We start from the raw sequence: 21,179 nt of genomic DNA on the forward strand, positions 1-21,179 counted from the left end.
CCAGGCTGTGGTTCGCTGGTAAGCCCTCGTGCGAGGGGAGAGGCGCGACGGGCGAGCGCAGGGTCGGACGAGCAGATGAGCGGACGAGGAGCAATGGGCTATGGCGCCCTGGGCGAGCACTCATTCGGGGTAAGAGGCGCCCAAGAGATCGTGCAACTGGGCGAGCGTGAAGGACAAGACGAGGGCGTGATGGGCGAGGCGAGAGCGGCGAGGGCGAATAGGTGCTCGGCAGGGGCGAGCGTGTAGCAAGGCGAGGCGCTTGGCAGGAGCGAGCATGCAACATGGCGAGGCACTCGGCAGGGGTGAGCGTGCAGCAGGACTCGGCGGGGGCAAGCAGGTGAGGTTTGGGGCAAGGCGCTCGGCAGGGGCGAGCGTGCAGCAGGGCTCAACAGGGGCAAGCAGGTGAGCGTGGGGGCAGGGGCGAGGCTAGGGCGAGGGTGAGAGTGCCGGCAGGGGCGAGGCGAGTAAGCGTGGGGGCAGGGGCTCGACGAGGCTGGGGCGAGGCAGTTTCTTGGGGCGATGCAAGGGATGTGGCGAGGAGGAGAGGCTTGGGGCTCGGCGAGGGCAGCGTGGTGAGGCATGGGCGAGGCTTGGGCGAGGATGAGCATGTGGGCGGGGGCGAGGGTGAGCGTGTGGGCTGGGCGAGGGCTCGGCTGGTGCGCCAAGCGTGGCGAAGCGGTGGGTAGGGGCGAGGCTGAGGGTGATGCCGTGCGAGAGGGAGGCGATGCAAGGGTGCGTAGACGAGGTATAGGTGCGCAAGGGCGATCCGACGTGTGTGCGAGGGCTCGAGCCGGTGTGGGTGCGACGACAGAGGAAATTTTGCAGGGAGAAGTGAAAATGAAGTGAGGAATGAGTCTATACTTATAGGGGGAGCCCAAATTTTTCTTTTCAAGACAATATTTTGATTTGATTTCCTTCCCTTCAGAACAAGATTGCGATATGATTTAATTTATTTCCAAAATTTTGGAGACTGACGAACGACTGAAATAAAATGGGCCCACTACCCCGGTCTCATCCCAAGCCCAAGTGGAAGACAGGCCCATCAAGGGCCCATGTATTCTCCTATAAATATCAGGTTTAGGCGTATGATAATTCATTCAATATATTGTTTTCAGCAGCACCCTTAGCTGCTCCCCCCATATATCCTTAGTCACTGACTTGAGCGTCAGAGGGGCTACGCCAAAACACCATCCTGGCCCCCTTTTAACGGTCTTTTTCGTGATTTCAGGCTCGGGACAATTTCAAACCCCTGCGTCTGTACTAGTGACACTTGCTAGAAGTGGACCCTAAATTTTTCGTGAGTATCAATATATATATATATATATATTGAATAAACTTTGGAATATATTTAACGTAATCATTGCAGGCTTAACACAATCAAATCGAATGAAACGTCATTTATATTTTCATGATTTTCTTTCATGCTTTATAAATGAAAAAACTAAACTGAGTTGTACAGTGAAATTTATTTTGGGTTTTAAATTCTAAGACTATATATAGGATTTTTCTTTTTTTACAAAGACAATATATATATATAGTTAAACAACGTGATTTGAATCCCTATTTTTATTCTTTTTCTAATTATAACCAAAGCAAAATTCACGATAAGTAGTAATATAATTATTAAATAATTAGATTTAGTTAATTTTTAAATGTAAACATTAAAATTCCGATTCTATATCAATTTGAACTAAGACCATCTATTGTATCTTGTAAGAAGTGTTTTAAAATGTTTCCCCTAGAGTTTGTCTGGGGAGTATATAGGCAATGAGCGGTCGTTTATTGTCTTGATTTTTATAAAGGTGACGCGTTTGGACATTGCTGCAAAAATTGACCTAGGCATATATATATATATATATATATATATATATATATATTAAAAAATCGGATTTTTAAAAAAATTAAACAAGACTAGTGCAATAACTAGGACAAAAGGGTTGATTGTTGATGTTGGAGATGAAGATGGTGATATAAAAATTGAACAAGAGGGAGATTCCATGGAGTTAGCGACCGATGTAGTGACGGTTGTCGAAACCGTGGGTAACGAAATCAGCGAGTTGCAAATATTTTTTTTTTTTTGTAAGAAGAAATATTGAGATGCACAAAAAGAAAATTAGAGATATAAGCTTAAATAAAATCGTCTAGGCTGTTGCTCGCCTACCACCAAGCTCTTTTTAGATCACTATTATAAGTAAAATTTTGTTCAAAAAATTAAGTTAAAAATAAAAATTTTACTATTTTTTAGAATTAAAACATTTTTTTAATTCAGACCAAAATTAACTCTTTTTCCAGTAAATTGTTCTATTTTCTTTCCAAAGTTTACAATTTTTTTAAACAAAATGTTAACATATAACATAAGAACGTTGCTGAAATTTGAACGAGAATGATTTCAACTACTGAAATCTAGAATGTAAAACATAAAAACTGCTTGAACTATTACTAAGATTTCTACATGGATTTGCAAGAATTCGTACGTGATGTGTGTTGTGTCTTTCATCTTCTGCCGACGAATTCTTTTGTTTAAAAAATTACGAGCGGTTCCCTCATTCTTCCATAATCAACGTTCTTCCCACGATGTAGCCCATGATCTTCCCTTATTTGATTAATTCAAATCATTTTAAATTACAGAAGAACTCATATCCAATCTTTTACCTCTTATTCCCAGGGTTTGAGCTTTACAAACTTTGGGCCTAATTAAAATATAGCCCCAATAAATGCGCCGTAAGCTTATTTATCTGTAACACTGAAGCCGGGAGAATTAGGGGAAAGGGAGTCTGTTGTGTTTTTTTTAAAAAAATGATCCATAATGAAAATTACTTTTATGTCCCTGTGTTTTAAGTTTAAAATCTGTGAAACACACGATTAAACGCACTCTTTTGCCAAAAACCAGCAGAGACCTTATTCCGAACCCTAAACCCTCCGTTCCTGGAAAAACGTCTCCGTCAAGGAATGGCAGACGAAAATGTGGAAATTTTCGCGTTTATTTTGATTTGTTTCTTCTGAATTTTAGTCGTATTTTTTAGTTATGTTTGCTGCGTCTGTGTGCGTAATCGACCATGGTTTTCCACCATGGTCGACCATACAAAGTATACGTTGTTTGTGGTCGACCATAAAAAGTAAATATTTTATGGCCGACCATGTTTTATTGGAAGTATAGATTTTATGGTCGACCATAATTGGTCGACCATAAGACGAAGTCGACCATAAAACATGGTCGACCTTATACTATGGACGACTTCGTCTTATGGTCGACCATAAGACGAAATCGACCATAAAACATGGTCGACCTTATTTGTTTGTATGGTCGACCAAATGTGGTTTTATGGTCGACCACAAAATTTTTCCTAACCTTACTAATAATTTTTTTTTGTCACGGGTCTATTTGCCGAGAAAACTAGGCATGGATGCCATTTTCCGATGTAAGTTGACAATTCAATCGAGATATAACGAGATTTCTGATAAGATTCATTTTTATTTGAACAACGAGGAGAGAACCCATTTTTTCGAGCATTCGCCTTTTGGTAATTTAGTTAGGTATTATAGAGATTTTAAAATTTCCAGCCAAATTCTATGGTATTTAATGAGTAACCAGATACTTGATAGTAGTAGTGATGATTTGTGGATGGTGGTGCGCAAAAGACCTATTAGATTTTCTTTGTTAGAGTATTGTTTAATAACGGGTCTCGATTGCGCTATAGAACCCGAAGATTTACCATATAGAGGTGTATTTGGTACCACACATTTTCCCGGTAAGGCTGATATTGTTTTGGGTGATTTGGAGGGAAAGATTATTGTCCAAGAGCATAACGAGACTGCTCTAGACATGGAGAAGATAAAGATGGCTAGTCTATACTTTTGTTGTGCCGTATTCGGTGAGGCGACTAGGAAAAAGACGACGAAGATCGACCCTAAATAATTGAGGCTTGTAGATGATTTGGATAGGTTCAACCATTACCCCTGGGGTAGAGTAGCCTATCGGGATGCGGTCCGATGTCTGAAGAAGGATCTTTTAGGATGATATAATTACCTCGCCGAGGCACAGGGCCGGAAAGAAGTTGAGGGCAGCTTCCTTGTCGGTGGTTTTGTTCTCCCTCTGCAGGTATATTATTTTTTGAATGTTATAGTGGATTTGTTATCTCTATTTGTACCAGTAACACTGTTTGAAATTTATGTTACAGATCTTCGCTTATGAATGTTATCCGAGCGTGGCACAGAAGTTAGCAAGGAGAAGAGATGTGGACGGTTTGATGTTGCCCAGGATGTTTCAGTGGGTTACTAAGACGTGGGCGTCAAACCATGCGCCAACTGGTGTTGAAATCGCTGCAGCCTTCGGTGATTGTGCTATAGATGTAAGTAATATGAATTGATTTGGTAAAATAACCGTGGACATTAATTTTAATTAATTTGATCTTTTATTGATTATATGCAGGATTGTCTGGGATTTTTGACTCCTACTCCTGAGGTGCTAGTTGCACCGTATTATACGACCGGGCATTTTGTTGATTCTGCGCCTAATGCGGTGATCACTCGGGTACTCGAGCTCTGGAGGCAGGGTCGGACAGTCATATGTAGCGAGCACCCTGTGGAGTCTCCCTCAGTCCAGCCCACACATTCTGCACATTCACCTCCCTCTGACCAGCCCATGCATTTTGGACATTCACCTCCCTCTGTCCAGCACACGCCTCCTGCACATGCATCTCCTGACGTTTCCGGCATCCGTCCTGGTGATCTCAATAGATCACGCTCTAGGACCAGTTCTCCTATGCGTACGGGTCCTAGAGTCCACTTTGGACTCAATCCCTCCCGCCGCCCATCACCCTTGGAGCATCATTTCGAGAGGCGATTGACTGTGTTGGAGGATTCCGTTACGTTCATGCATGTGAAGATGACATCAGAATTTATTGAGACCAGAGCGTCTATCAGGAGTATAAATCAAGCTCTAGTTGACTTCAAATCGAGTTTGACTGAACAAATAGAGCTGGTTTTGCTGAGATGAGATCTAACATGCCAGTGCAGCAGGACAGAGATTATAGCATACTCTATACCAGAGGGCAGAAGAGGAAAGCATCTGAGGCAGATTTTGGTGAGTTAATTTTATTTATTATATTTATGTTTATGTAATATAATGATTTAGTACAATTCTCATAATTATTTTAATTTGTTTGATGTGCGCTTTTAGGTGTGGATGATAATCTGGCTAGGGATTATGTTAGGGTTTTTTAGGGTTTAGGGTTTTTCATCACAATCTCAGTATTTTGTCACGATCTAAAAAATAGGATTATGTTATTTGTTTTAAGTTAAATGTGAATCATGGAATCAAATTATTTTTTTATATTTTTTTAAAAAATATAAATCGTAATTTCAAGATTATGTTATATATTTTAATTTACGTATGAATCACTTCATCACAATCTCAGTATTTTGTCACGATCTAAAAAACAGGATTATGTTATATGTTTTAAGTTAAATGTGAATCATGGAATCGAACTATTTTTTTTATATTTTTTTAAAAAAATATAAATCGTAATTTCAAGATTATGTTATATATTTTAATTTACGTATGAATCACTTCATCACAATCTCAGTATTTTGTCACGATCTAAAAGACATGATTATGTTATATGTTTTATGTTAAATGTGAATCATGGAATCGAACTATTTTTTTATATTTTTTGAAAAAATATAAATCGTAATTTCAAGATTATGTTATATATTTTAATTTATGTATGAATCACTTCATCACAATCTCAGTATTTTGTCACGATCTAAAAAACATGATCATGTTATATGTTTTAAGTTAAATGTGAATCATAGAATCGAACTATTTTTTTATATTTTTTTTAAAAAATATAAATCGTAATTTCAAGATTATGTTATATATTTTAATTTACGTATGAATCACTTCATCACAATCTCAGTATTTTGTCACGATCTAAAAAACATGATTATGTTATATGTTTTAAGTTAAATATGAATCATGGAATCGAACTATTTTTTTATATTTTTTAATAAAATATAAATCGTAATTTCAAGATTATGTCATATATTTTAATTTACGTATGAATCACTTCATCACAATCTCAGTATTTTGTCACGATCTAAAAAAATGATTATGTTATATGTTTTAAGTTAAATGTGAATCATGGAATCGAACTATTTTTTTATATTTTTTTAAAAAATATAAATCGTAATTTCAAGATTATGTTATATATTTTAATTTACGTATGAACCACTTCATCACAATCTCAGTATTTTGTCACGATCTAAAAAACAGGATTATATTATATGTTTTAAGTTAAATGTGAATCATGGAATCGAACTATTTTTTTATATTTTTTAAAAAAATATAAATCGTAATTTCAAGATTATGGTATATATTTTAATTTACGTATGAGTCACTTCATCACAATCTCAGTATTTTGTCACGATCTAAAAAACAGGATTATGTTATATGTTTTAAGTTAAATATGAATCATGGAATCGAACTATTTTTTTATATTTTTAAAAAAAATATAAATCGTAATTTCAAGATTATGTTATATATTTTAATTTACGTATGAATCACTTCATCACAATCTCAGCATTTTGTCATGATCTAAAAAACAGGATTATGTTATATGTTTTAAGTTAAATGTGAATCATGGAATCAAACTATTTTTTTTTTAAAAAAATATAAATCGTAATTTCAAGATTATGTTATATATTTTAATTTACGTATTTTGGTCAACAAAAATAAACAACTAAACATGTTTTAATTTACATACGAATAACGGAATCATTATCTCACAACTATCTTAATTAATTTCAAAATTATGTTACATATTTTGGACAATTATTAATATATATTTAAAAAAAAACAAAACTAATGGTACACCATCAAGCTAATGGTCGACCATGAGATTGAAGGTCGATCAAAGAAAACTACTGGTCGGCCATCAAGCTATTGGTCGACCATGAGATTGATGGTCGACCAAAGAAAGCTCATGGTCGACCATCACCCTACCGATAGCTTGATGGTCGACCCTCAAGCTATCTCTTGCTGAATTCACCAATCGAAGGAAATCTGTTTTGTTTTCTTCTGCCAACTCTCTTCTCTAGCAAAGGAGGCAACACCAAAGGAAAATTAATGTTGTGTGGCCATTCATTTTCATCTGGAACGGGATACACAGCCTCTGAGTAAGCCATGCACCATGACATTGTAGAATAGTACTGTGAACACATATCATATAGATCAATATTCGCTAACCAACTAGCTGCGATGGCATGAGCACATGGGATTCTATCAATATCAAAAACTCGACATATGCATCTTTTTGATTCGAGGTCCACTATGGCCGAATGTCCACGACTCCTAACATCAAACTCCAGACGTCCTAATTCAAAAACTTGCATTCCTTGGGCATCTGTGAACCTGCTACGAAGAATCCCCTCGATCGTCGGGGTCAAGTTAGTGTTACTTGCAATTGATGCCTGGCGATATCGGGCAAACCAAGATGAGGCCAGTTTCTATAAAGAATCTAAGAATGCAATGATTGGCAGATTCCTTTCTTCAAGTAGTCTAGCATTGATCGACTCAACCCCGTTTGTCGTCATAATATTGTAACGGGTCTTCGGACAATACGCTCTAGTCCATCTATCAAGTGAGTTTCTCTCGTCCAAATATTGCGCTGCCTCAGGATATCTATTCCTAAAATCATTGTATGCAATATCAAACTCGAAAGTTTTATAAATTTTTGCAATGTGCAAAAACATTTCGGTTGCACCCTTTTTTTTGCATGTAGTCTTCATGTTTTGGGATAAATGCCACGTACAATGACTATGATGCGCATTTCTATAGACAGTAGAAACCGCATTAATGATCTCCTATTGTCTGTCAGAAATTATCACCAATTCATCCTCGTCTGGTACTACTTCTAACAACTTCGTTAAAAACCAACTCCACGAAGAAGTACACTCGACATCTACGATTCCCCACGTCAAAGGATATTGGTGATAATTTCCATCTTGTGCCGATGCCACTAGTAAAACACCATTATATTTGCCCTTCAACCACGTACCATCAATTGATACAACTTTTCGCATACTTCGATATCCTCTAACGCAGGCACCAAAAGCAAGAAACATATACTTGAATCGATTTTCCTCGTCGACAAATATGTCTGTTATGCTTCCTCGATTCATCTGCTCAACCATGTGCAAATAACAACTCAATTTATTAAAACTCTGCGTAGGATCACCTTTCATTATATTGTCTGCTAGTTCTTTCCCTTTCCAAGCCTTGTAGTATGATATATCAGCATTCATTCTATTGCGCATAATCGCCATCACTGCTTTTGGTACAATTGGCACTGGATGACCTTGGAAATTATCCACTAACATATCACGAACAACATCAGAACTTGCTCCACGGATTCTCTTTTGTTTCCCAGTCAAACCACATGTATGTGTATTACAATATGTTCGAACGGAGAATGCACGTGAATCATTCTTAATCAAAGAGGTCCAGATTCTCCACTTACAATCAGACACTTCACATTTTATGGCGTACACCTTTTGGCTACTTTGAACCGTCTCAAATTCAAAGCAAGCTTCCAAACTTATTCTAATTAGCTCTTTTTTCACCGCTTCTCGGTTTGGAAACTCTTGACCAACAAACAAGTTTGAACCATCCGTGAATGAAAATGTGTCACTATCAATATCCACATCCGCATCCAAATTTGCGTCATTTCTTTGAACCAAATTTGCCTCTACCTCAATTGCATCATTACATGCTTCATCATATAACTCGTCTGTGTTACTACAATCCACATGCATGGCATCCAAGTTATGCGCTTCGTCGATAAAATCACTGTTATTATTACGATCCACAGAAACAATATTTAAGTGAAAATAATCATCAAAATGCATCTGTTCGTTAATATTGAAATTGTTTTCATCAATACCATACTCATGCACATTATCAAAAGAATCAACAGAAGCAACACATTCAATTTCAACTTGAAGCACTGGCCTACTTCTCGGACAACCAAGATACAAATATGCTTTCAAATCATGGTCATTCTCTATATAAATTGGTTGAATGTTGCACGCCAATCTAGAAGATAACTCAACCTCAAGTTGGCAGTGTCTTCTACTTTTCCAGCTCTATATAGTTCAATTTTTAAATTTTAAAAATAACAAATATCATCGTCCACTGGAATAGCAACAAACTTTGCATTGACCCCTGGATTCCATTTATAAACCAGCCCCTCCGTCACTTCCCATTTCCCATCAAATTGAACAACAATAATTGTTGGCATATCTACAAAGTGCACAAACAAATATGATAATTAGAATGGGCAAAATTATTTAATAACAAAATTTAAAAAAAAACCGCACATGGTCGAACAAAAATTTGTTGGTCGACCATGAAATTAAATCGGTCGACCATGATCATCACGGTCGACCGACTTAATTTGTCGATTGACCATTACGAGTGTGGTCGACCATGAAATTTTTTTCATTGGTCGACCAGGTAGAATGTTTCTTCATCGACCAACTTAATTTTGTTTGGAAAAAATTCTTCATTTTAATTTTGGTCGATGAAGAAAACAATGAACAACACAAACTATGAAATGAAGAAAACAATGAACTGGTTCAAAGAAAATGAAGCAAACGTACTGTATTTTTCTTCAAATAGAGACGAATTGGTCTTCAAATACAAAAGAATGGGGCCAAAATATGTGGGAGTAGATTTAGATCTGGATCTGAGGAATGAGCGCAATAACACCTGAGCAACAACAGTGTCAATTTCGATTTAATGTGACGCGGAAGAGGTAGATGGGGAAAATGAGTTCTTTAAATTTAGGCAGCTTACGATTGGGGAATTTTGTGGGGATTTTGTGCGTCGAATTAGAAGAAAGAGAAAGAGATTAATTAATTTAAGAAGTTATAAGTTTAATTAAGGTTAACATACTAATCAAGAGTCAACTCCTTCTTTTTTTTTAAAAAAAAAAAGTCATACTCCTTGTTTTTTAAATCCTTCGTGAGGGGATCCCATTTTTTTAATTGGCCCCACTGAAGCCCAACTCCATTCCCCGATTGGATTTCAAAATGGAAGGCTTCCATCTCACCTGTTGTCTTTCATTAAATGGAGCCCGCTCGCCATTGTCGTCCTTTCCCCTTCGCTGTTGCCACTCGAAGAAACAATATGGTTCAAAAATCTTCTCCGGCGCACCTCTCTGGATCGGATATCACGAGCACCGCTTCAACCCAAGTCGTCGCCTCTGTCTCGCTGCCAATCACGTCGACCGATTTTGCTACTGGTCCTAACCCCTTCGCTGTTGCTTTTGGATTGTCCACCGTTGTCCAATCGGGTTTTAGTTTGCCCTTCCCGGAATGAGCAAATGTTACTCGCTATGAGCCCTGCTTTTGGGACTACCACGGTCAGTCAAGATTTCCCTCGTGTTGTTTCTACTTTTCCTATAGCCCAAGCCTCTGCTATCTACAACCAACCACTGATTGCACCGGCCCTCGTTGAATCTTTAGCTCAACCTGCTTCCCATATGAGTTCTTCATCATCTACAGCTATTTGTAATCTCTTTCCCTTATTTTTGAGTCCTACGTGATGCTATTTGGTTCCCTGTTTTCGTAGAATTGATTATAACATTATTTGCACTTGTGCGAAAGATGATTACTTGAAATTGCATGTTGTCACGAGCCGCGAAGACGACGTGGGCCGAGAAGGGGTTGTGGGCAATAATGTAAAGAACGAAACATACAAGCCCAAGGTGTATCAAAGTTTCACTTATGGGAAATTTAGGGTTAAAGATTGAGGAGCAAGAAGATTTTTTCCTTAGTTAATAAGGATAATTATTTCCTTTTCTTTTAAATTTCAGCACATCTTTTAAGATTTGGTAGGATTTTCTTTCAGTTTGTTTTGGATTGCGACGTTGGTATATGTAAGAACTTGGTGAAAAGAATTAGGTATAGAGAAAATATCAATAAAAAGTTATTTCACAAGATCAGATGGTTCTATTGTTTTCACAAGCTCCAATTCTTCAACTAATCATAGGTCTTCAAGGTCGTAAATCAAAACGGCAGGAATCCTATTCCGAACTAAGAGATTTCATTGTCCAACGACCCATAACACGATCTCAAACTGGGAAATCAGCAAGCTGGAATAGCAATTCGAGGCATTCATGAACATGTATCAGGAGGATAACGTGCAACCGAACAACGACAGTGAGAGATTGCCGCACATTTCCAGGAACTTTCACTGAGCTTGAAAAACATACGTTCTGAAAATCTAGGTGAGCACAGTGGGGAAATTAGCTACAAAGACTCATGCATGCCACCACGCGAGTACTCGAAGCACATCGACGAGGGAGAAGGTCGTAGGTATATTCCAAAATACTCAAAACTAGAATTTCCTAATTACAATGGCCGTGGAGGCCCGTTGGGATTGATTCATAGGTGCGAACAGTTTTTTCGACATCAACATACACTGGAAGAGGAAAAGGTGGAGTTAGCATCCTTTCACATAGAAGAAGAAGCGCAAGTGTGGTTATTAAAATTAGAGAGAGATAAGCCAAACTTACTTTGGGAAGAATTCTAGACACAATGTAATATCTGATTTGGCCGACGATCCGCAACAATGAATTTGGAGATTTATCTAAGTTATGCCAAACAGGAACCATAAGAAAATATCAGAGCCGATTCGAACAATGGCTACTCATGCGGGTTAAGGGAGCAAATTGCAATTAAGGTGGAAATCCATCAGCCAAAGTATTTAGCGAGTGCAATGAGCCTTGTGCGACTATTCGAGCGAAATTTTAATAAGAATGATTTGAACTACTGGAATCTAGAATGAAAAACGTGAAAATTGCTTGAACTATGACTAAGATTTTTGAGAGAGTTGCAAGAATTGGTGCGATATGTGTGCCGTGTCCTTCATCTTCTGCCGATGAATTCTTTTGTTTAAAAAATTATGACCATGATCCACGATCTTCCCATTATGCAGCCCTTGATTTACCCTTATTTGTACGCCATTTGACTAATTCAAATCAATTTAAATTACCGATGGGTTCTTATCCAATCTTTCACCTCTTACTTCTAGGGCTTGGGCTTGACAAACTTTGAGCCTCATTAAAATATAGCCTCAACACAAGTTATATGGATTTTTATTAATGATTTGAAGTCATGTACTTCTCCATCCAAATGAAATCTTATTTTTTTTACTAGATTAGATGTATATAATTTCAAGACTTTTTACAATCACCTTCCTTTCCTTTCAGAAAATTGTCCTTTGATGTTTATGCTGCAATTTATTTAAAAAATCTCTGTAGAATTATTGAAAATTTATCACTCTGCATAATAGGGCATGAGTTAGCAGATAGTTACATGAGATATCATGATTCTACCAGTTAAAGGAGAGGAACAGAAGCCCATCAATCAGAAAAGACCAATAGCCCATAAACCAGATCAAGCCCTCAAAGAAGAAAGCCTAAGTCATGAAGAAGCCCATCACCAAAAATAACAGAAAGTTGTTTAGTTTGTTGTAACAAACAGAGTCTATGTGTCAATGATTTATTGGTTATATCTAGGATAAATGTATTCGTGATCTAAGACTTTTCTAATGAGAATAAAATTCCATTCGTAATTTTCCTTTTTGTTTTCTCTAATTTGGTATCAGAGCCATCAAGAAATGGCTAACGCCTCTCTTGATTCTGGCTCGATGTCATCGCCAAACATTGCATCTACCAATCCAAATATTCTTCTTGTTAATCCTACAAATCAGATAAACTCTGTTAAGCTAACCGATGAAAACTATCTCCTGTGGAATCTGCAAGTCTTAGCTGGGCTAAGAGGACTTGGTCTTGAAAATTTCATTTCCACCCACCCACCTGTTCCTTCTCGCATCATCCTCACTGATGGAGCTTCGGAAACTGTCAACCCAGCTTTTATTGTTTGGTGCCGTCAAGATCAACTCCTGTTTTCCTTTCTCTTGGCATCAATGAGTGAAAGTGTCCAATCTCAAATGATTGGTTGTGATACTTCCGTCCAGCTATGGACTCGAGTTTCTACTCTTTTTGCTACACGCTCAAAGGCTCGGGTGATGCACTACAAGCTGCAACTACAAACCTTCAAAAAAGGGGATTTGCGCATGAAAGACTATATTATTAAAATGAAAGGTTTCATGGATTTAATTGCCGCCTGCGGCCATCCCATTTCAGATGAGGACCAGATTTTATATATCCTCGGTGGTGTGGGAATTGAGTATGATTCGGTTGTGGTGCATATTACCTCCAAAACCGAATCTCTCACTTTCTCTGAAGCTACTGCTCTTCTCATGTCTCATGAAGGAAGACTTGACTCTCACAACCTCAATAGTGCATCCTTACCCACAGCAAACACTGTTGTTTTTCCTCATCAACGGAAAATGGACTATCAAACCACTCCACGCCAATCCTTTTCTTCGTCCCAGAGAAGCCGAGGTAGAGGAAGATTTGGTCGGGGAGGAGGTCGAAAACCATGGTTCACTAACAATGGCAAACCAACATGTCAAATTTGTGGGATTCAGGGTCATGTTGCTGAAGTGTGTTATCACAGGTTCGACAAAGAGTTTGTTCCAACTCAGCGACATTCTGGAGCTCCTCGCCCCTCTCAAGCTCCTTCAGCAACTGCCTGTACTACCACTAAGTCTGAATCTTCACCTGAAGAGTGGTGGTTTCCAGATTCTGGAGCATCTCACCATGTTACTCATGATCTTTCCAATCTTTCCACCAAAAACGAGTACACTGGAGATGGTAAGATACACATGGGAAATGGTGCAGGTTTGTCCATCTCTCACATCGGCAAGTCCCGATTATTCTCCCCTTCTTCCTCTCGAGCTTTCTTTTTAAATAATCTTCTTAGAGTTCCTATGATAACTAAAAATCTTCTCAGTGTGAGCAAATTTGCTCAAGATAATCATGTTTTCTTTGAGTTTCACCCTCGTTTCTGCCTTGTGAAGGATCTAGCAACACAAGCAACCATTCTCCATGGGACTTTGCATGAAGGTCTCTACAAATTTGATCTCGGAAGACCTGTCCCAGTTCCTTCCTCACGGGCATTTTGTTGCAACTCTGCTCTTCTTTCAAATAATTCGGATCAAGATTTACTCACTGATAAACTGTCTTCTCAAGTATTAGCACAATGGCATCTTAGACTAGGACACCCCACTCTCTCTGTAGTGAAGCAAGTTTTACGTAATTGTAATGTTCCCTTCTCCAGAAATGAAAGTGTTACCTTTTGCAATGCTTGTGAACTTGGAAAAAGCCATCAATTACCCTTTCCTTCTTCTAACACTACTGTATCTATGCCCCTTGAATTAATCTGCTGTGATGTATGGGGACCTGCTCACACCACATCCAGAAATGGCTCTCGCTATTACCTGAGTTTTGTTGATGCTCATAGTCGTTACACTTGGATATATTTTCTTACACTTAAATCTGAAGTTGCACAAATATTCTTGCGTTTTAAGAAACATGTTGAACTTCAGTTTGATAGGAAAATCAAGTGCATTCAATCTGACTCAGGTGGGGAGTTTAAATGTTTAACTCTTTTTCTTCAAAATTGTGGTATCATTCACCGTTTTTCTTGCCCTTACACCTCTAAACAAAATGGCCTTGTTGAACGAAAACATCGTCACATCGTCGAAATTGGTCTTTCACTCCTTGCTCATGCATCCCTACCTCTCTCTTACTGGGAAGATGCCTTTTCTACTGCGGTATACCTCATTAATAGGCTTCCCACTTCAGGTCTTCATGGAGCCATCCCATTTCAAAAACTTTACAACAAAGCCCCAAACTATTCCCTTCTTCGTACCTTTGGCTGTCTTTGTTTTCCCTGCCTCCGTCCATATAATGCCCATAAACTTGAGTTTCGATCAGCTCCATGCACCTTCCTTGGGTACAGTGACCTTCATAAAGGGTACAAATGCCTAAATAGCTCAGGAAGAATTTATATCTCACGCCATGTCAAGTTTGATGAACTCACTTTTCCTTTTGCTTCCTCATTGAACTCTAAACACTCTACTTCCCCTAATACAAATTCTGACTCTCCTTGTTTATACTTACCACATATTCACTCACCAGCATCCCTTCCTATTCCTCCTGAGTCTACTGCCTCATCCTCTTCAACTCCAATCTCTCAACAATCTATACAATCACCTGATGTTTCTTCGGCTCCCCCTTCTCCAGTGGCAATCGCTTCTCCCTCCCATGTGAATCACCATCCCATGATTACTCGTGCTAAAGATGGAATATACAAACCCAAGGTCTTGGTTACTACCAACACAGCAGATTCTGAGCCCATAAACTTCAAGGATGCTACATCCCGTCCCGAATGGTCTGCTGCTATGAAATCTGAATATGCTGCTTTGATGCAAAACCACACATGGTCTCTAGTCGAAGCTCCCCTGAATACACCTCTCATCGGCTGTAAATGGGTGTTCAAAACTAAAACCAATTCAGATGGCTCGGTTGCTCGACACAAGGCTCGCTTAGTTGCTAAAGGTTACTCTCAAACTCCGGGACTCGATTTTTCTGAAACCTTTAGCCCAGTGGTTAAACCAACCACTATCAGAATTGTGCTAACCATTGCTATCTCACAAGGTTGGACTGTGAAGCAAGTTGATGTCAATAACGCTTTTCTACATGGTACTTTAACAGAATCAGTATTCATGACTCAACCTCCAGGGTTTGAAATCAATCATCCGAACAAGCATCTCGTGTGTAGACTGCACAAGGCACTTTATGGTCTCAAACAAGCTCCGCGAGCTTGGTTTGATAGACTTCGTCGCTCTCTTTTATTCATGGGATTTACTGAGTCTAAAGCTGACGCGTCCTTGTTTATTAAATTTACTGCTACTTCGGCTCTCTATGTACTTGTTTATGTCGATGACATCCTACTTACAGGTAATAACAAGACGCAGCTTGATGCTATCATTCATAAATTGAACTCTGAATTCTCTCTCAAAGAACTTGGTGAATTGTCTTACTTTTTGGGCATCGAAGTTGTCAAGTCTTCAGGCGGTTCTCTTCTTCTAACACAATCTAAATATGCTCGAGACTTACTCCTTCGTACAAAGATGAATGATGCCAAGCCCTTTCCTACTCCAATGGCTACTGGTGTTAAATTATCTTCGGTCGATGATGATCATTTTCCTGATGCTACTCTCTATCGGAGTACGGTTGGGGCGCTTCAATACTTGACGATTACTCGTCCTGACATAGCCTATAGTGTCAACAAAGTCTGTTAGTTTATGCAATCTCCATCTCTTTCTCACTGGAAAGCTGTCAAACGCATTCTTCGATATTTGAATGGCACACTTCATTTTGGCATTTCTCTTACAGCCTCCTCTGATCTTTCTCTGCAAGGCTATTGCGATGCTGATTGGGGTAGTGACCCTGATGATCGCCGTTCCATGTCTGGATTCTGTTGGTTTCTTGGAAACGCCCCGATATCATGGAGCTCTAAAAAGCAATCCGTTGTTTCCCGTTCCAGCACAGAGGCTGAATATCGCAGCCTTGCTAATGCTACTGCAGAGTTACTTTGGCTTAAATCCCTCTTATCTGAACTACATATCCCTTTAAAGCGTACACCAGTCCTATGGTGTGACAATATCAGCACAATTGCGCTTAGTTCCAATCCGGTCCTACATGCTCGAACTAAACATCTGGAGCTCGATATTCACTTTGTCAGAGAAAAGGTGTTACTCAAGGAACTCTTTGTTCAGTATGTTCCATCTTCTGCTCAGGTTGCTGATGTATTTACAAAGCCATTGTCTGCTATCACGTTTAATCATCTTAGAACCAAGCTCAGAGTGGAAACTCATCCGCTGCTGAGCTTGCGGGGGACAGTTAAAGGAGAGGAACAGAAGCCCATCAATCAGAAAAGGCCAATAGCCCATAAACCAGATCAAGCCCTCAAAGAAGAAAGCATAAGTCATGAAGAAGCCCATCACCAAAAATAACAGAAAGTTGTTTAGTTTGTTGTAACAAACAGAGTCTATGTGTCAATGATTTATTGGTTATATCTAGGATAAATGTATTCGTGATCTAAGACTTTTCTAATGAGAATAAAATTCCATTCGTAATTTTCCTTTTTGTTTTCTCTAATTCTACCCATAAGTTCAAAATTCTTCGGCCCTTGGATTTACTGGTACTCATCCCATTATTCTTTTCCAGGTCAAAGAAGAAATTCAATCTCAACTTATGACTCATGGCTTTGGGTGAGTATAGTTATATGATGAGTGAATTCACTTTATCTTCTTTTTCCAACTGAAAATTGTGTAACTGGAATACATATACTATGTGAGACCAGTAACATAGAAAGACGTGCGCATGCAGAGGTGATTGTAACCATTCTAATCTCATTATGCATCCGTTAGGAACCGTACACATGAAGCAACTATGCCTCAGAAAGCAGAACTTTACAGCTGAAGTTTTTAGATGGAGTTTCTGGTCCTGTTCTGACGGGCATGGAGATTGAAGGAAAAGGAGGCACTGCCATGAGGTTGGATGTCGTCGATAGTACGACGGGGAAAATTATTAATTCCGGTCCCGAAGCCTCGCAAAAGGTTGTGATACTCACGGGAAATCTAGGGTCCGATCCCAACGAGCGTCACTAGTTCAGACGTGGCCTTTAAGATGACCCTGAGCCTGAAATCAAGAAAAAGACCGTTAAGAGGGGGCCAGGAGGGTGTCCTGGCGTAGCCCCTCCGACGCTCAAGTCAGTGACTGAGGATATATGGGGGAGCAGCTAAGGGTGCTGCTGAAAACAATATTGAATTGAATCCCTTATCATATGCTCAAACCTGGTATTTATAGGAGAATACCTGGGCTTGTCATGGGTCAGTCACGTGTGGGCCTCAGAGATGGGCCGGGAGTTTGGGCCGGATCTTGATGGGTTCATCCCTGGGGTATCAGGTTGAGATATTACTTCTTCAGGCAGATGATGACAATGAACATAATTGGAGCACCGAAGACTTCAATAATAAGATCATTAGGAAAAGTGAAAAGGAGAAACCTCGTGTTGCTAAGGGTATGTATGTGCGCCTCAAGGAAGGGGTGGGCATCTTATCTGATATCAAGTTAGGACATGGATCTAGTTGGAAGAAGCGCTGTTTGTGCCGACTTGGGGCAAGATTTGTAGATAATTCTAATGGGAGTAAGGTGAAGGAAGCATGGACAGAGTCATTTATGGTTGAAGACCGCCGAGGGAAATGTAAGTCTCTCTCATTTTATTTTCTTGCTATTGTCTGTTCATTCTAAGAATTTCATTTTGCATAATCGTGAGTTGTAGACTCAATCTGGGTGTTTAGAGTGCTTCACATGTTATTCACATTAGAACCATATGAAACTAGTAGGAATTGTGTGGCGCAAAATCAAAATGTAGATGGCAAATGGAAGCAGAATCTAAATAATAGAATTTCCCTGTTTTTCCCGAAATTCCTTGGATGTAATTTAGTGAATATTGCAAGTAACAGACATTTTTTTAAAAAGTTTTGTTTCCAGCTGCCCTTTAGGCACTTCCATCCATATTATATGTCCTCAATTTTAACATTATACTGAAAACCATGCGTTACGGGTAAGTTAAATGAATGAAGACAAATATGTTTTTAGTTCAGCTTACCATTTTTTTGGCACCGTCTTTTCATGGCCTTCCTTTTTGCAATGACTATATGGTTCATGTTACTAGTATTCTGTTATGGTCCCCAACTGTACTAAAGTGCAAGCAGGCCACATTTAAGAAGACAGCTGATGGAACATTTGTGTTACTCCTGTATCCTGTTTGCAGTGTATGGAAAGCACTACCCACCATCTCTTTTAGATGATATTTGGAGATTGGAAAACATTGGCAGAGACGGTGGCCCCTGTAAGGATTTGTACAAGGAAAACATTATTACAGTACAAGATTTTCGGTTTTTACTCTCTATTGATCGATAGAGGCTAGGGAGAGTTAGTACCTCTGCACTATCCTATTTTTCATTATACTTCCTGGAGTAAAATCATAAATGCAGTCCTTTTGTCTGTCCTTCGTACATTATTGAGTAAAGGGTGCTAGATATTAGTCAGCTAAAGGTGGTTCAATAATCAGTTCTTAATTTTTACTCATTGCAATTTAGTTTTCTGGAACTTCTGCTCCTGATTAGCGAGTCACTTCTGAAAAAGGAAATACATGACATTTTAAATCAATGAAGTTGGTGTTTATGTTATCTGTCATCTTCTTTTTCAAAAGGAAATTTCGCATACCTGAACTGTCTTCATCCTTTGGCACGATCTGTGTAATCTTTGTGGGAGATTTTCAAAGGTTCTAAGGTGTGGAAGGCCGTAGTGGACCATGCTCATACATGCATTATTGATGATAAAAAGATCTATTTGTATAGCTCTCCTTCTAAATTAATTTTGTTGTGGCATTTGATGCTGTTGGCCAATTTTAATGGGGATAGTCCGCAACTCCCATTATGTTCATCTTGACAATCTATCTGAAGTTGAACTCTTCTTTTATTATATATAATTTTCATCTTATTTAAGAGGTATGATTGAATTCAGGTTAATGGTCATGTTTTACTAATTGAAATTTGTCTTCTAACAGGCTAGTGCACGGAAGTCGCTTTTACTTGCATTTGAAAATCGAAAGGACATAACCTTTGTTGATTATGAAACTTCTGTTGTGCATCAATTTCCTTATGAATCCCATGATATTTGTGTTGCCACAGACTCTGTACGTAATGATGCATATGCTACAATAGAACCAGATACTTCATCTCTAACAATCGGTCCTTTTATGTGTCCTTCAAGCAATTTTAGCTGTATTGGCTCAGAAAGAATGCAACAAATACGTGATCCATCTTTACTTGTGTCTAGTTGTAACTTGGAGGCAATTATTTGAATGTTACATACGTGTGTCATGAGTAATTAGTAACACTTTCACGTTTGTTCTCTCTTTATATTCATTTAGTTGCCTGATAGTGTTATATTATTAAACTTATACACAGAGCATAACACGGTTGCAGTGATCTGTGGATGCATTGCCACAAGCAAACAATTGTTGAAACGTTATCAATAGAACCGTCGAGGATGCGTGGCACCGTTTGGTGGATTGAAAAGAGAATGCTTAGCTGCGGTGACCAACTGGTTTACAATTGCTCCAGATTTGAGGCCTGGGTCAGTGTAATACTGTTACTGGTCCATTTGTACATGTCAAGTTTGCCATCTTCCAAATTGGTGCATAAAGTGTTGATTATGTGGCAAACAGTAGGAAATGGATCTTTGGAATTCACTAAATAGTATGCTACCATTTTTTCATGCCTGGTTAGGAGTGATTGCGTAGGCTCGCGAGGCTGTGTCAGAAATCTTGAAGTCAGGAAGCAGTGACGTGCCTACTGCTATTCAATTCACACATAAACATCGGCGTGGCTCAGGGAAACAAAATCTATGATACGCAAGCACTTGTAAATGGAGAGAGATATGGACCATCTTTTGGGAAATAAAGATCTATTCATGCCTTAAATATTGTTAAGAAGCAGTGTACCAATCAATGTGCAGGATTATAGCAGCTTTTATGGAGTCTCTTGTATTTGTTTCAATAAACACTTTTGTCTTCGTGCCGAAAACATCTGCATCTTACAAGCCTTGTTGTCTAGTTGTCTTCACATTGTTAGGGCACCGATTTCTCGCACCTAATGAGCAGCAGAACTTTTAAATTTTAGTTTCGACTTTCGAAATTTTCTTTGGGCGTCGTATGTTATTCAAACATCCATAGAGCGTTTAGATAGTATACATGTGAGTTTTAAACGTTGGACTCCAAATCAGTTCGAGATTAACGGATATGGCTCTTATTATATCTCCCGTCGAATGGATCTCTATCTTTTGATCGTCAAATTGGGTCCATGATCGGAAACTTTATTCTTTGTTTGGATTACACTAGTAATCGCAAACGAACTTATGGAGACTGAGAATCTTGAATTTCAAAAATCTTGAGACGTCACCACCAAAATTTTTTCGGTATCGAAGAGAGGAGGAATTTTGTGTTGTGTATTTTGTGTATACAGACAGTGTGTTATATTTACCAACTTTTGATACCATATTTATAAACACACAAGCTGAATGTCATCAGGACTCTTAATTTTCATTAATTAAATTTCTCATATT

The 21,179-nt window shown here is 38.8% G+C and overlaps 1 protein-coding gene, 1 long non-coding RNA gene and 1 other non-coding gene across 7 annotated transcripts; all 3 read left to right on the top strand.

Annotated features, from left to right (window-relative positions):
• Positions 1–3,818: 3,818 nt before the first annotated feature.
• LOC140803034 (uncharacterized) lies at positions 3,819–4,707 on the top strand. Its single transcript, XR_012111735.1, has 3 exons — positions 3,819–4,099; positions 4,179–4,349; positions 4,430–4,707. It is a non-coding gene; the product is annotated as an uncharacterized lncRNA (long non-coding RNA).
• A 5,440-nt stretch (positions 4,708–10,147) lies between these two features.
• LOC140803207 (calmodulin-binding protein 60 A-like) lies at positions 10,148–20,748 on the top strand. 5 transcript variants are annotated; one of them, XM_073158941.1, is made up of 6 exons: positions 10,148–11,500; positions 17,211–17,254; positions 17,414–17,602; positions 17,952–18,249; positions 18,823–18,983; positions 19,621–20,748. In XM_073158941.1, the coding sequence occupies exons 3-5, from the start codon at positions 17,504–17,506 to the stop codon at positions 18,969–18,971; spliced, it is 546 nt and encodes a 181-aa protein (XP_073015042.1). In that variant the 5' UTR covers positions 10,148–11,500; positions 17,211–17,254; positions 17,414–17,503; the 3' UTR covers positions 18,972–18,983; positions 19,621–20,748. The 5 variants fall into 5 exon arrangements, with proteins under 5 accessions (XP_073015042.1, XP_073015040.1, XP_073015038.1 ...); XM_073158939.1 differs by lacking the exon at positions 19,621–20,748 and adding an exon at positions 19,326–19,540 and having other exon boundaries at positions 10,149–11,500; XM_073158937.1 differs by lacking the exon at positions 19,621–20,748 and having other exon boundaries at positions 10,150–11,500; positions 18,823–19,318.
• Positions 13,205–13,335, top strand: LOC140804128 (small nucleolar RNA Z247). Its single transcript, XR_012112086.1, has one exon. It is a non-coding gene; the product is annotated as a small nucleolar RNA Z247 (small nucleolar RNA).
• Positions 20,749–21,179: the final 431 nt, after the last annotated feature.

Source organism: Primulina eburnea, chromosome 10 (genome assembly GCF_022965805.1).
Source record: "Primulina eburnea isolate SZY01 chromosome 10, ASM2296580v1, whole genome shotgun sequence".
NCBI classification, from domain to species: domain Eukaryota; kingdom Viridiplantae; phylum Streptophyta; class Magnoliopsida; order Lamiales; family Gesneriaceae; genus Primulina; species Primulina eburnea.